We start from the raw sequence: 15,676 nt of genomic DNA, 5'->3' as shown, positions 1-15,676 counted from the left end.
GCCCGCGGGTCCCCAGCGCAGGACACCCAAAGACAGATGCACAGGGATGGGAAGAGGCCGGGTCACGGACAGAGTGAGGCGGAGACAAAAGCCAGGACGGATAGATTCAGGGTTCCACCCTCTCCAAGACCCTCGGCCTCCTCCCCGTCCTTCAGGTACGCATCCCGCCCTCCTCCCGGCCTTCCCCAACCCTCTCCACCCGTTCTTTCCAACGCCCCACTACCACTCTTTACCGTAGGCATTGAGCCGCTCCGGCCTAGGAGGGCATTCCAAGGGCATTCCTCGAACTGCTGTCTCCATCCTGGCCTCCTGGAAGCGGCACACATGCTACCTCAAGCTCTGACCTGGCAGAGCTGCTCCCTTTTAGGGGTCCTCCCAGAACACCCAGACCTATCGCCACGCCGCAACTTCTCCCGCCCTTCAGCAGCTCCCCACCTCTCCAGGGCTCTGTGTTGGCGGCTGTCGCCGGGCAACGCGTTTACATCGCCAACAGGGGCGGGGTGGGGTAGGAAGGGCTGAAGGTGGATGGGGTTTGGCTCCTGGGCCTGTGACAACCCTGTCTCAGCGTTTGCCTTTGATTTTACCCCTCTTTGTCTAGCTGACTCTGTTTAGCTGTGTCTGGGTGTCTCTCTAATAGGGGGTTTTCAATATTGCTTGTCATTCCGGAGAACTTGTGAAAGATTCTGATTCTTGAGGAAGTTCTAATTCAAAAGGGTTCCATCAACCCAGGGTCAGCCATCAGCCTGCAGTTAAGAGCCCCAGCTCTGGTTTTGGGTCCTCTCAGGTGCCCTTGAGTTTGCGGCCGTGGCTGGACCTTCTCCTATGTCCTTGGAAGACTCTCCTGTATCTGCACTGCTATTGAGTAGCCTTAGTCTTTCTCCTTCCGTCTGTGCTCACATCACAAAGGAGGAGAAGGTGGAGCAGGGAGATTCATTGTATCACTGACTCCTTGGCTAGCCCCAGTATCACAGAGGCTAGACTATATGGGGAGGGGCCAGCTGGCAAGCTTCGGAAAGGTATTATATCAAGGAGTGCACACCAGCCATGTCCCTACAGAGCCCAGCCAGGGATTGGAGCCCAGGGCACCCAATCCCCAGAGATTGAGAGCCAGGGGCCCAGCACAGCCCCACTTTTGGGTTCCTTTTTCAACTAAAAAAATTCAAACCCGGCCAGGTGCAGTGGCTCATGCCGGTAATCCCAGCATTTTAGGAGGCCGAGGCAGGTGGATCACTTGAGGCCAGGAGTCCAAGACCAGCCTGGCCAACATGGCAAGATCCCCGTCTCTACTAACAATACAAAAATTAGCCAGATGTGATGGCGCATGCCTGTAATCCCAGCTGCTCGGGAGTGTGAGGTAGCAGAATTGCTTGAACCCAGGAGGCAGAGGTTGCAGTGAGCCAAGGTTGCGCCACTGCGCTCCAGCCTGGGTGATAGAGTGAGACTCTATCTAAAAAAAAAAAAAATACGAACTCTAGTTTCACAGATGGGGAAGAGCTCTGGGGCATTTGTTGGGAAAGCAATGAGGACCTAATGGTGAAATATCAGTCACTGTAGTTTGGGAGGTGGTGGGGTATGCGTGTCCCAGTCCCCAGGCGTCTGTGCTGGGTGCAACAGATACCTTAGGCAGCCGAGGAAGGTAGGTGGTATACTTGTTGCAGCAGCTGCTGTTGTAAGGTTCCATCCTCCATGTGTTGTACCGGTCACTGCCCAGGTAGTTTGGGCTGCATTTGTCTGCTGGATAATAGGGGTGGAGATGTCAAATAGTGTTACTTCTTACTCTACTCCAGGATCTGAGATCCCCTACATGTTTCTCTTCTGATTCCCAGCACAAAGCTGACCCTCACAGACTGTCCTCAAGCCAGAGACCCCAAGCCCAGCCGGGCCTACACTTGTCTTAAACACTGAGATGCAGCCCATGTCCCATCTAAGGCAACCTTCTGAGTTTAGTCTGGATCCACTGTGCCAGCCACTTTTCATCCTGCCACTACCCTTTTTGAATCAGCCAACCTGGACAAGGAGCCTCTTCCCAATTCCTCCCTCTCTCTCATCTTCTACTCTAGGCTCTAAGGTTTGCCTATTCTGCCTCCTTCAAAATCACTCGAATCTGGCCAGGCAAGGTGGCTCATGCCTGTAATCCTAGCACTTTGGGAGGCCAGGGCAGGCAGATCACTTGAGGTCAGGAGTTCGAGACCAGCCTGGCCAACATGGCAAAATCCTGTCTCTACTAAAATACAAAAATTAGTTGGGCATGGTTGGTGTGCGCCTGTAAACCCAGCTACTCAGGGGGCTAAGGCATGAGAATAGCTCAAACCAGGGAGGCAGATGTTTCAGTGAACCAAGGTCGTGCCACTGCACTCCAGCCTGGGTGACAGATCAAGACTCAGTCTCAATAAATAGATAAATAACTTGAATCTACTTCCTCTTCCAGTGCCCCATGATCTCACTTCCATATCTTCACAGCACCTTAACCAGGAGACAATATAATGTCTTGGTTAATAGATACCTATCTCTGCAGATAGACTGCTTGTGTTTAAATTTCAGTTTTGCAATTATTATCTGTGTGACCCTGACCGAATTAATTAATTTTGATATGTCTTAGTTTCTCCAACTTTAAAATGGGGATAATAGTACCATTTACTTCACAGGGTTGCTGTGAGGTTTAAATGAGTTAGTATATGTAAGACATTTAGAATGATGCTTGGCACATAAAAAACTATTATGATTATTCTACTGTTATCCTTGCCTCACCTTTGAAATCCTATAATCCAGCCTTGACATAGCACCTGTGGTACTTTTCACAAATGAAAATTTGACCAAGACACCCTCCTACTTAAAACCCTATAGGGTTTGTCTGCCTTAGCCCCCAGTCACCTAAGCCTGTCCTACAAGGCCCTCCATGATCCAACAGTCTGAAAGAATACATATGCGAGACGGTGTGGAGGAAGCCCTAGCGAAGAGCAGCTGTGTGAGGGGAGGGGTGCAGTGCTGGGATTTGGAGTTCGGGGATGGCAGTTTGCACATACTGAAACTGAGGTGTTTGGGGACATCCAGATCAAGATGACTATAAGCATATGAAGAAGAGTGGAATTCTGATGAGAGGACAAATCTGGAAATTAGGATTTGAAGCTGTCAGTAATTAAAGGCTTGTGTTAAATCAAATGGCCTTTGAGGAGGAGCAAGGGGGGAAGAGGGTGCAGGATAACACCCTGAGGAACCCCATGTTTCCACAGTGGATGCACAGGAAAGGGAGGCATCAGAGAAGCTGAGGAGGAAGTTGTTTCAAGAAGTAGAGTGTGGTCATAGCGTGTGTGCTGGAGGATTAACATACAAAACAACATCAACAACAAAACGAGTAGAGAGTGGTCAGAAGAGTGCAATTCATTGGTCTAGGAGGGTAAAGGTCTCAGAGGGTAAAGACTGCAGAGTCCTGTGGATTTGGTAATCAGAGCCACGCAAGAGCAATTTATTGTTTCATCATAGGAGATGCACATTCCCAACTTCCATTGGGAATTCTCAGTCCATTCAACAAAGACTTATGAAGCCTGGTGCTGTGCTCGATGGAGGGGCACAGCTGTGAATAAGACCAGACTCGGCTCTTTTCGAATGTACAGCCAGACAGATTATAGACATCCAAGCAAATGAGAAAGACAGTTTCTCATAAGGTATAAGAAAGGGTGAGGAAATAGAGACAGTGAGTATGGACCATGTTTCCGAGAACCTAGGCTGTTGAGAAGAGGAGCAAGAGATAATTTTTAGTTGGGAAGAAACTAGAGAAGCTTCCAGGTTGAGGGAAAGAGGTGTGGTGGGGCAGAGGGATGCAGGAGAGGTGGAGGGAGCTGATGGGAGCAGGATGGCTGGGAAGATGGGAGGAGATGGCATCTGGAATGCACTTGGAGGGATCTGTCTGTGGGAGGTTAATCCTTTCTCCAACTCGCTAAGGATGGGACCCAGGGCCCTTCCAGGTTTTTTTTTTCCACCGACAAGAACCCCAAAAAGCAGGGCCTAGGTCATCTCCTCCAGGGCCAGGGTCAGGTCAGGTGGTTGGTGGGGGGGTGGTTAGGGAAGAAATCTAGGTCATGGGTGGAGATAAAGTTGACATAGAATCAGGATGGAGGCTGGGCATGGTGGCTCAGGCCTGTAATCCCAGCATTTTGGGAGGCCGAGGCGGGCAGATCACCTGAGGTCAGAAGTTCGAGACCAGCCTGGCCAACATGGTGAAACCCCATCTCTACTGAAAATACAAAAATTAGCTGGGCCTGGTGGCACATGCCTGTAGTCCCAGCTACTCAGGAGGCTAAGGTAGGAAAATCACTTGAACCTGGGAGGTGGAAGTGGGTTGCAGTGAGCCGAGATCATGCCATTGCACCCAGACTGGGCAACAAGAGCGAAACTCCGTCTCAAAAAAAAAAAAAAAAAAAAAAAAGGATGGAGGTCACGATCCAGGTGGTTGGGTTCAGGTTGGGGGTCATTTTAGGGGTCAGCAAAGGGTGAGGCCTTACCTTCCTCTTGAGAAAGCCAGTACTTCTCAGGCAAGTAGGGGTGGCCTGATATGGACCCCCTATAAGTGTAGTCCTGTACAGCACATTTGGCCATCTTCTGCAGGGCTTCGGGATCCACATGTCGCTCCATGGTATGAGTCAGACCCTGGGCAAGGGGAGAGGGGAGAAGTGGTTAGGGGCACAGAGACCCCAGCCCTGGGGTCTTGCTGGAACTAGATCCAGCCTCTCTTGAGAAGGTCAGCCCAGGTGGGTCTCCCAACCCCCCTCCCCATGTCAGAGGGATTCCCATGCTAGCCTTGGCTCCTCTGCACAGTTCTCTTGTCTGAATTACCCTTTCCTCCTTTCTTTTCATCCAAGGCTAGGGCTTGGGGCCAAGCGGTGGCCTTACGTCAGAGTAGTTTTCTGACTTTCTCATTTCTGCCATTTCCTGGTGGGGAGCTCATGAAGGTCAGAGCTACATATACCTGTCCTTTTTCTCCTAGACTGTATGCTGCCTGGGAGCAGGGCTGGGTCTCTGCCAACAGTGCATCAGGCCCCAGTCTCAGAAAAGAGGGCTACCCTGGGAGCTGGCTGCCTTATGTAGGTGTCTTGGACAGGAAAGGCTCTCTGGGAATCTAGCATCTTAAAGAAAATGAAGGACAGTGCTGGAGGGGCACCTACTTTAAAATGTAATTCCCGGCTTGGCGTGGTGACTCACACCTGTAATCCTAGCCCTTTGGGAGGCCGAGGCAGGCGGATCACGAGATCAAGAGATGGAGACTATCCTGGCTAACATGGTGAAATCCCGTCTCTACTAAAAATGCAAAAATTAGCTGGGCATGGTGGCGAGCTCCTATAGTCCCAGCTACTCGGGAGGCTGAGGCAGGAGAATCAACCCAGGAGGGAGAGGTTGCAGTGAGCTGAGATCGTGCCACTGCACTCCAGTCTGGCGACAGAGCAAGACTTCGTCTCAAAAAAAAAAAAAAAGTAATTTCCTGACTGCAACCTGGCCCTGATTCTGCTGTGGCTCTGGCCCTGACACCAGTGTTGCCTTTGACCCTGACCTTCAATTTGGCCTGGTCCTCACCCTACCTTGACACTTTTCCTGTTCTTGGTCCAGGCCCTGGGCCCCTGTGCTTTTTGGGGTTCACCTCAACTTACCCTATCACTTCTTGTCTGACTAGATCTGTGAAGCCTGGATCAGGGCCTCCCTTCGGGGCCCCTTTTTCCTCAGCTGAGGGCTGAATGACAAGTTAGTTGTAGACCCACAGGTATCTGCCGGCAGCTGGTCTGAAAAGGCAGCTGGGTCACAGGGGTGGGACACCCAGCAAAGTCAGATAGGGCTTCTTCCTCATAACGGGCAGTGAGGTGCTGGGACAGTGATGCTATCACCCACACTTGATCCTTATGATTTTTTTTTTTTTGAGACAAAGTCTCACTCTGCCACCCAGGCTGAAGTGCAGTGATACCATCATGGCTGAAGCCCTAACCTCCCAGGCTCAAGTGATCCTCCTGCCTCAGCCTCCCAGGCATGTGCACCACACCTGGTATTTTTCATAGAGATGGAGTTTCACCATGTTGCCCAGGCTGGTCTTGAACTCCTGGACTCAAGGGATCTTCCCACCTTGGCTTCCCAAAGTGCTGGGATTACAGGCATGAGCCACCACACCTGGCCCTTCTCTTGGCCAAGGCTGAGACCTGGTTGCTCCAAGTGCTCCAACCATCCTCAAAACCTCTCTGCTCAGGGGCTTCTGGGATCAACTGTGCCCAGCTGACATTGTTCTGTGAGCAGCTCCTGCACAGTCACACTTCTACGTGGGTGGCGGGCAGAATATGGGAGATGTGGGTGCATGGGTCCCGTGACTCAGCATTTCTCTGAGCTTTACACACACACACACACACACACACACACACCCCTGTGTACCCAGATACACCCATAGATGCACATATAGGTGTATATTCATACATACACACTCAGATACACCCACTTACACACTAAACACAGATACACACACACAAACAAAACAGTCATTTAGAAGAATTCACAGACATCGTCAATTTTTCTGTTAGATGCTTTCCTCAGATGTTTCCTCTTTGTCTGCTCCTGTTGATAAGTAGGAGATTACAAAAGCTTATTGAAGGCTTTGAGCTGTGTGTAGGCTTTGTCCACCATCAGCATCACTGTAGGATGATCTCGTTGGACAATATTTTGCAAACTCTAATGTCAATATCTGTAGGTCTTTCCTCTTGGCTGATGAGATTCTTCAGAAAAGACTCCTTCAACCTTTGGCCTGAGGGTAATGACTTAGCTGCCAGTGTTCTGAGAATCTAGTGCTGAAGATTGCGCTGGGGATTTTAGCATTCAGTATATGGAGGTTCACTTGTTTTCAAAATGGTACCCTGTCCTCAATTGGTATCCCCAGTCCTGAGGTCCTTGCCAAAAATTAGTCTCCTGACTTTAGCAGAGACAGAGGTGGGCAGTTACCCTGTGGCATGAAATAGAAGGGGTGATTAGTGAGTTTAACTGCTTTTTTTTTTTTTTTTTTAGATGGAGTTTCGCTCTTCTCACCCAGGCTGGAGTGCAATGGCACAATCTTGGCTCACTGCAACCTCTGCCTCCCGGGTTCAAGTGATTCTCCTGCCTCAGCCTCCCAAGTAGCTGGGATTACAGGCGCCTGCCACCGCTCCCAGCTAATTTTTTTTTTTTTTTTTTTTTTTTTTTTGTATTTTTAGTGGAGACGGGGTTTCACCATGTTGGCCAGGCTGGTCTCAAACTCCTGACATCAGGTGGTCCGCCCACCTCAGCCTTCCAAAGTACTGGGATTACAGGCGTGAGCCACCTCACCTGGCCTAACTGCTTCTTAACAGCTTTCAAATAATCCTTATTTTTGCCTTGGTCCTGTCCCATCCTCAGTTCCAGAGAAGACTAGGATTACCAGTTCCTGAGCCTTTTGAAAATTCTACAGTTTTAAGTTGAATTATGGCTTGGCTTTTCCATTGCTTGCTTTAGATTCAGCTTTCTCCGATCTGCTAAGTCAGTTACTACTTATTTATCATCTTTTCCAGCTTCCAAAATTGTGTTGCCATTGCCTCTTCCTTCTCACTCTCCTTGTGAGTTTATCTCTTAAATATTCATTTACTGTAGTTTTAGAGGGGTTTTAGGAGGGAGTCAAAACGTGTTCAATTTTAACCAAGAGAATTATAATTCTTTATATATTCTGTATATTAGTCCTTTACTATTGGCACCTATACATGTTGCAAATGTATATAAAAGATATTTATCTTTTCTGTTTGTGGCTTCTGTCTTTACATTTCTTTCCTCTCTCTTTCTTTTTTTTTTTTTTGAGACAGGGTCTCACTGTTGCCCAGGCTGGAGTGCAGTGGCACAATCACAGTTCACTGCAGTCTCTACCTCCTGGGCTAAAGCTATCCTCTTGCCTTAGCCTACCGAATAGCTGGGACTACAGGTGCACACCACCACACCCAGCTGATTTTTTTAAAAATTTGTTTATAGAGACGATGTTTCCCTGTGTTTCCCAGGGTGGTCTTGAACTCCTGAGCTCAAGTGATCCTCCTGCCTTAGACTCCCAAAGTACAGGTGTGAACCATTGCACCTGGCTTTTACTTTTCTTTATAGTGTCTTGATGAACCTCTTCTTGTGTGGTCAGTGCTTTCTGTGAATTATTTAAGAAATTAAACCATACTCTCAGATAATGGAGACAATGTTCTGTATCTCCTTGTAAACACAAAACAGTTTTACTTTCCATATTTAATCTGTCAGGAGTTTGGATAACTCATCTTCTTTAAGTGTGTTACAGCTATTTCCTGAACTTTTGCCCTTCTCTATAAATTTTAAAAAGTTTATTGAAGTCTTCAAAAAATCCTTTTGGGATTTTAATTAGTAACTGGGACTACAGGCACACACTACCATGCCCTGCCAATTTTTGTATTTTTTGTAGAGATGAGGTTTCACCATATTGCCCAGGCTGGTCTTGAACTCCTGAGTTCAAGCAATCTGCCTGCCTCAGCCTCCTAAAGTGCTGAGAACCACGCCCGGTGGCACTGAATCTTTATGATAGTAACTATTCCCATTCGTGAGCATGTTATATCTCTCCATTTATTTAAGTATTTTTAAAAAAGTATTCAATAAAGTTTTATAATATTATCCATATAGTTTTACATACATTGTTAGATTTCTAATTATCTTTATTTTTTGATGCTAGAATGATGTATATTTTAAAAATTATGCTTCCTAAATATTTGTGTTAAGAAATGTGATTGACTTTTAATATTTATCCAATTATTCTAATAATGTGTGTAGATTTTTTTTTTTTTTTAAGACTAGTCCAACACACTAGTGAGGAGAGAAAGAGTGGAACAAGGAGTTTGATCTGTAACTGACTGTGAACAATCAATTGAGATAACTCACTACCTTGGACCAGCCAATTTGTAGATTCTATATATGCAGTTGTATTATCTGCAAATAATGACAGTTTTGTTTTTTCCTTTCCATTTCTTAAATCTTTTTACTTTTTTTTTTGTGGTGTCCTTGCCAGGACCTCCAGTGCAATGCTGAATAGAAGTAGTGAACATCCTTGCCTTGATTCCAATTTTTAAAAGAATGCTTCTAACAGTTAATCAGAATAATGTTGGCTGTATATTTTTTGTATATATTTTTTATCAGGTTATATTTGCTAAGTTTTTCTTTTTTAGTTATAAATGGGTAATAAATTTTAGTAACTGCTATTTCTGCATCTTTTTAAAATGGCTTCATTGAGGTATAATTTACATACCATAAATTTCACTCAAAGTGTACAGTTCAAGAATTTTTACTAAGCTCTCATGTCCATTTCTGCATATTTTGAAATGATCTTCCGGTTTTTTTCTTGAATCTGTTAATGTGATGAATGATATTTATTTTTCTAATGTTAAACTATCCTTGCATTTATGAAATAAATACAATTTAACCATCACAAATTATTTTTTATACACTACCAGATACGGTTTTCTAATATTTTATTTAGAATTTTTGCTTTTGTATTTATGAATGAATTGGACTGTATACTTTTATTTTCTTATACACTTTTGATTAATTTTTTTTTTGTGGGCTCAAGCATTCCTCCTGCTTCAGCCTCCGCAGCAGCTGGGACCATAGGTGCGTGCCACCACACCTGGCTAATTTTTAAATTTTTTTGTAGAGACGGGGTCTCACTATGTTGCCCAGGCTGGTCTTGAACTCCTGGGCTCAAGCAAACCTCCTGCCTCAGACTCCCAAAGTGCTAGGATTACAGGTGTGAGCCACTGCACCTGGCCTTCTTGATTAATTTTGTATCAAAGTTATGCTGGGTTCATAGAATGAGTTAGGAAGCATCCTCTTTTTTTCTGTTCTCTGACAGAGTTTGTATAAGATTAAAACAACTGTTCTTCGAGCATTTGAGGAATGTAACTGTTTATCTATGCTGGGTGTTTTCTTTGTGGAAAGTTTTCAAATTACTGGTTTAATTTTTTAAATCGTTATAGGAGCATTCAGATTTTTTCCAATTCTTGAATTGGTTTGGCAAGTTTTATTTTTCTTGTGTTTGTCCATTTGTTTTCAATTTTATTAGCATAAAGTTGTTCAGAACATTCTCTTACTTTTAATTTCTTCTACATCCATTGTTAGACCCTTCTTTTATTTGTCTGTGCCTTGTTTTTCTTAATTCTCTAGAGATTTGTCTATTTTATGAGCCTCATCAAAGAAACAACTTTTGCCTGTTCATCTTGTTGAATCTTTGCTTTCTAGTTTAACTTTTGCTCTTATTTTCATTATCTCCATTCTTCTATTTTTTACATTTATTCTTTTCCCCATAAGTTGTTAAGTCTGATGCTCAGGTCATTTATGTTTCACATTTTTTTAGACAAGGATTTAGGGATATAGATTTTCCTCTACAGCTTTTATTGTACCCCACAAGTTTTGATATGCAGTCTTTTCAGTTCTGAGTATATTTCCATTTGTTTTGATTTCTTATTTGACCCATTATTTAGAATGGTGTTTTTCAAAATTTTAAACTCACAAAGGATTTGGTTATCTTTTTGTTGTTGATCTGTAATTTTATTACATTGAGGTTAGAGACAGTTATTTTGTATGATGTCAATCTTAGAATTCTGTTTATGTTTGTTTTATAACCTAGTACTTGGTCCACTTTTATCATGTTCCTTGTATGTTTAAATCTGTAGTTGTTGGGTTCAGGGCTTTATTTATGTTAAATAAATCAAGTATACTAATTATATTGCGAGAGGTTTAGATCTTTGCTTTTTTGGGGGGTTGGGGATGTCTGCTTGACCAATCAGTAATTGTAGTGTGTTACAATCTAATATGGTATATTTTGCCAATTTCTCCATCTGGTAATTCTTTATTTTTATTTTTAAAACATTTTGTAGAGATGATATCTTGCTTTGTTGCTTAGGCTGGCATGGTTTGTTTGTTTGTTTGTTTGTTTTGTTTTTTGAGACAGGGTCTTACTTTGTCACCCAGGCTGGAGCACAGTGGTGTGATCGTGGCTCATTGCAGCCTCAAACTCCTGGGCTCAAGCCATCTTCCTGTCTCAGCTTCCTGACTGTAGGCACACACCATCACACCCAGCTAATTTTTAAATTTTTTTGTAGAGATGGGGTCTTGTTATGTTGTCCAGGCTGGTCCTAAACTCCTGGGCTCAAATGATCCTCCTACCTGGGCCTCCCAAAGTGCTAGAATTACAGGTCCTTCTACTAATTCTATCAGGCCAATACAAGTTTGTAATTATAATATCTTCCTGGTGAATTGAAACTTTGTCATTTATGTAGTGATCCATCTAAAAACCGTGTGTGTGTGTGTGTGTGTGTGTGTGTGTGTGTTTAATCTGAAAATCTCTTTTGTCTGTTACTTTTTAGCTTACTCAGTTTTTTGTTATTGTATCTGTATCAGTCAAATTTGGATCACAGAAACCACTTTTAGTGATATAGCATAAGGGATTTACTTGAGAGATGAGACTTTACACAATTGTGGATACTGGTTAAGAACTCTGCAAAGCTGTTGTCTTTGCATCTATTTTTAAGCCTGAAGTCAGTGGCTGGCATCAGGAAGCAGAACTGGACATGAAGTGGGGAAGAGCAAGGACAAACTGGAACTCATGAGGAGAACAAAGTTGAATTTGCATCTGTCTCACTGCCTACAACAATGATGATATGGATGGCCTTCAGGACAAGCTGGTGCCCTTTGCCATGGAATTGTACATACACCTGGCCCAGGACCCAGAGAGGTTGAAGGAGATCCAGTGGGAGCTAGAGGAGTTGTAGCCACATGCTGCTCTATGGCAATAAGGTGAACTACTAAATCAGCAACATTGTGCATAAGCTGCCACAGTGCTTGGTACCCCACGTCAATCTTCAGAGGGTAAAAATGGCTGTTCTTTCATTTATTCTTTCCAAATATCATGCAGATTTCTCTCATGGCCAATTAGGAAACATTTAGGAAAGGGAATTCTTGCAAGTATAGTTCCAGCTAGTTGACAGTACAAAACTATGTCTTATGCTCTCTTTAGAACAATGGGAGAATCTAGGAACACCTAACTCTGTCCTGTTCCAACTTAAATGATAGTTTTGTAATATTTTAGTTCTTCCTTTAAATATTACAGATTAAAAGCCATTATAATTATTTTCTATAGATAATGTTTGCTTAAATTTACCTCATGTTTATCAGTTCCTTACCATTCCTTCTTGCATCTCAGACTTTCCTTCTGTGATCATTTTCCTTCTCCCCAGAGTATATCCTTTAGAAGTTCCTTTATTGTATATAGAACTGATGGTAATAAACATTTTCATTGTTTTCCTGTAAATGTCTTATCTTTCCTTGGTTTTTGAAAGGATGACACTTCAAAAATTTTTTTTCTTTGTCTGCTTTTAAGGTCATCTCTTAAGCTGGTGAACTGCAGTTTCATTGTGAGGTGCCTAACTGTGGAATTTCTTCTATTTTTTTTTCTCTATTTGTGGATTCATTTATTTTGTTAGTTCTGGAAAATTCTGAGCCTTTTTCTTTTTAAATAATAACTGTTCTTTATGCTCTTTCCTTCTGAGATTCCCATTAGATGTGTGTGGGATCGTCTCATTCTGTCTTTCATATCATTTAATGTTTCTTTCATATTTTCATCTCTTTGTCTCTCTGTGCTGCGTTCTGGGAAAATTTTTTCAATCTATTTTTCATTTCACTGGACTTTTCAGCTGTGTTGACTCTACTCTTTAATCCATCTGCTGAGTTTTTGGTTTAGCAAATACATTTTTCATTTCTAAAAATTCTATTCAGTTCCTTTTTACATTTGCCTACTCATTTTTTAATAATCTCTTATTGCTTGCTTATTTTAATGATTTTGTATTTTTATTTTTTAAATAGAGACAAGGTCTCACTATGTTGCGCAGGCTAGTCTTGAACTCTTGGCCTCAAGTGATCTTCCTGTCTCAGCCTTCCAAAGTACTGGGATTACTACAGGCATGAGCCACTATGCCTGGCCAGATTTCACATTTTTAAAAAATCATAATTATTCTATATTATTATTATTTTTTGAGATGGAGTCTTGCTGTGTCACCCAGGCTGGAGTGCGGTGGCACGATCTTGGCCCATTGCAAGCTCTGCCTCCTGGGTTCACACCATTCTCCTGCCTCAGCCTCCTGAGTAGCTGGGACTACAGGCGTCCACCACCATGCCCGGCTAATTTTTTATATTTTTAGTAGAGATGGGGTTTCACCGTGTTAGCCAGGATGGTCTCGATCTCCTGACCTCGTGATCCGCCCGCCTCGGCCTCCCAAAGTGCTGGGATTACAGGTGTGAGCCACCGCACCAGGCCCAATTATTCTATATTATTTAACTGTTAATTCTAATATCTGAAATTCTTGGGAGTTTAAGTTTATTGTTTGTTGTGTCTGCAGATTCTGTAATATGGTGGTTTGTTTTCTTTTATCTCTTATTGTGAGCTCATGTTTAATTGGCCGTTCTTCAAAGGATACCTGGAAACCTACACTGAGGATGTTTACCGCCATTGAAGATAAATATGTGTGTGGGGGGTGTGTGTTGGGGGGCAGAGACATGGAACTTTCTGGTTAAGTTTGGAATGTACAGATTTAATTCCTCTATCTTTCAGCTAGTTTAAGGCTTAAATGTCTGTTTATAGTGCTAATAATGGCATTTGTCCTCAGGACAATCCTGTCTTCTTAACTATACTTACCACTCATCTCCATGAGACTCCAACACAAAATAAAAATTAATTTTTATTCAGAACTTAAGTTGTTTTGAAGCAACAGGGCCCTTCAGAGTTTCTAGACCACCATACTGCCAAAAGCAGAAGCTTTTCCTTCATTCTTTTTTTTTTTTTTTTTTTTTTTAAGAGACAGGGCCTCGCTCTGTCATCCAGGCTGGAGTAAAGTGGTGTGATCAAGGCTCACTGCAGCCTCAACCTCCTGGGCTCAAGTGATTCTCCTATCTCAGCCTCCTGAGTAGCTGGGACTATGGGCACATGCCACTGCACCTGGCTAATCTTTGTATTTTTGGTAGAGACAGGATTTCACCATGATGCCCAGGCTGGTCTTGAACTCGTAGGCTCAAGCAATCTTCCTGTCTGCCTCAACCTCCCAAAGTGCTTGGATTACTGGCCTGAGACACCATGCCTGGCTTTTCCTTCATTCTTAATACCACTGCTATCTGACCTTCACTCCTCGCCATTCATTGAAGCTGTCTGGCTAAGTTACCAAGAGTTACTACATCCGAGAGATTTCTCTGTCACTAACACTTGACACTGATCTTTGTCTAATAATGCTGTCTTTATTGGTTTATCTTTGATTTTCCTCCTAGTTCTCTGGCAATAATTCTCTGTCTTCTTTTATGGCTTTTTTTCCTTTACCTACCCTTAAATATTTATATTCTCCAAAGTTATGTCCTTGGCCATTTTCTCTCTCTTCTTTGGCAATTTCATCTCTTCCTATGACTTCACCCACCATTTATATGATGATGACTTCAAGATCTCTATCTATAACCCAGACCTCTTTCCTTTGCTTCAGATAAGTATATCTAACTACTTGCCAAACATCTTTTCCTGGATATCCTCAAATATTTTTGTTCTCAAATGAACTCCAAATCTCTAATCTGTTATTCCAAACCTCAGTTGATAGCATTAGCATTCCTCCAGTTGCCACAGCCAAAAACTCAAGGGTCACCCTAATCTCTCCCCTTACCATCCATATGGTGACCAAAATCTGTTCATCTACTTTTTAAAATTCCCTTCTATTGAGTATGGAGTCAGGCACTCTCATATTTTGCTTGTGGAAATGTAAATTGTTACAACCCTTACTTATTATGGCAATTTGAGGTATATAGCAAAAGTTTTAAAAATGTGTATATCTTTTCTCCTAACAATTTCATGTCTAGTAATTTATCCTAAGGGAATAATTGGAAATGTGTACAAAGATACATGTATAAGAATGATTATACTAGCAAAATTTTATAAAGTACCTAAATTTTCAATAAGATTCCTTAAATACACCATTTTGTAATAAATTTTATTTATTTTTATAATAAACAATATTTGCTTCCTGAAAGGGCATATGATAATATATTAACAATGGTAATTTTAGGTAGTAGGATTTTAGACCTTTTTTCTTTGTGCTTCTCTGAGTTACCTGCATTTTCTACATTCAGCGTATATTTATTTTGGAGTTAGACAAAATAAATTATTTAAAAAATTCTCTCCTATTCAACAAATTCCTTTTTTCATTGTGACAATCTCCTTATCTCCCACCTACATCCTCCTTCCTCATCTGTTCACCCCTCGCTGGCCTTCCTGCCCTCAACCCCAGCCCCTGCAATTCCCTGACACTGTGGCCAGAGTGGCCTAACTCACAATTGAACCATGACTCTCCCTCCCAGGTTCAAAAACCTGGAGCCTTATGTCCACGCTCCACAACATAGCCAGAGAGGCCCTTCTTGGTCTGCAGACTCCTCTCTCACCCAAGGACTAAACTCTCCTGCTCTAACAGTTTCAGTTTCTGGTAGGTCCCTGCCCACAGGCTGCCTTTTCTCCTGACTGTCTTCTGCTGGAAGCCTCCTCCTCCTGGATCCCTCAGTAGGTCTTCCCTTCAGGTTGGGCAGTGCTCTCCCCTTTCTGGCTCTCCACCTCTGCTGGTGCATGTTCCACATC

The 15,676-nt window shown here is 43.1% G+C and overlaps 1 protein-coding gene and 1 long non-coding RNA gene across 3 annotated transcripts in view; one reads left to right on the top strand and one right to left on the bottom strand.

The window, feature by feature from the left end:
- SPMIP6 (sperm microtubule inner protein 6) overlaps nucleotides 1-15,676 on the bottom strand; it is a 31,510-nt gene that overhangs the window by 14,767 nt on the left and 1,067 nt on the right. For both annotated transcript variants that reach the window (XM_008955176.5, XM_063594435.1), the window contains exons 2-4: nucleotides 4,500-4,644; nucleotides 1,619-1,734; nucleotides 234-309 (exon numbers count right to left, since the gene is read on the bottom strand). In XM_008955176.5, the coding sequence (XP_008953424.1) occupies nucleotides 234-309; nucleotides 1,619-1,734; nucleotides 4,500-4,644 (337 nt within the window). The remainder of the gene's footprint in view (nucleotides 1-233; nucleotides 310-1,618; nucleotides 1,735-4,499; nucleotides 4,645-15,676) is intronic.
- LOC117981675 (uncharacterized) lies at nucleotides 3-7,770 on the top strand. The gene is made up of 2 exons (XR_008626568.2): nucleotides 3-155; nucleotides 7,027-7,770. It is a non-coding gene; the product is annotated as an uncharacterized LOC117981675 (long non-coding RNA).

This window comes from Pan paniscus, chromosome 11 (assembly GCF_029289425.2).
Source record: "Pan paniscus chromosome 11, NHGRI_mPanPan1-v2.0_pri, whole genome shotgun sequence".
Taxonomy (NCBI): domain Eukaryota; kingdom Metazoa; phylum Chordata; class Mammalia; order Primates; family Hominidae; genus Pan; species Pan paniscus.
Note: the sequence above shows the minus strand (reverse complement) of the source record. Positions and strands in the feature narration are given on the sequence as shown.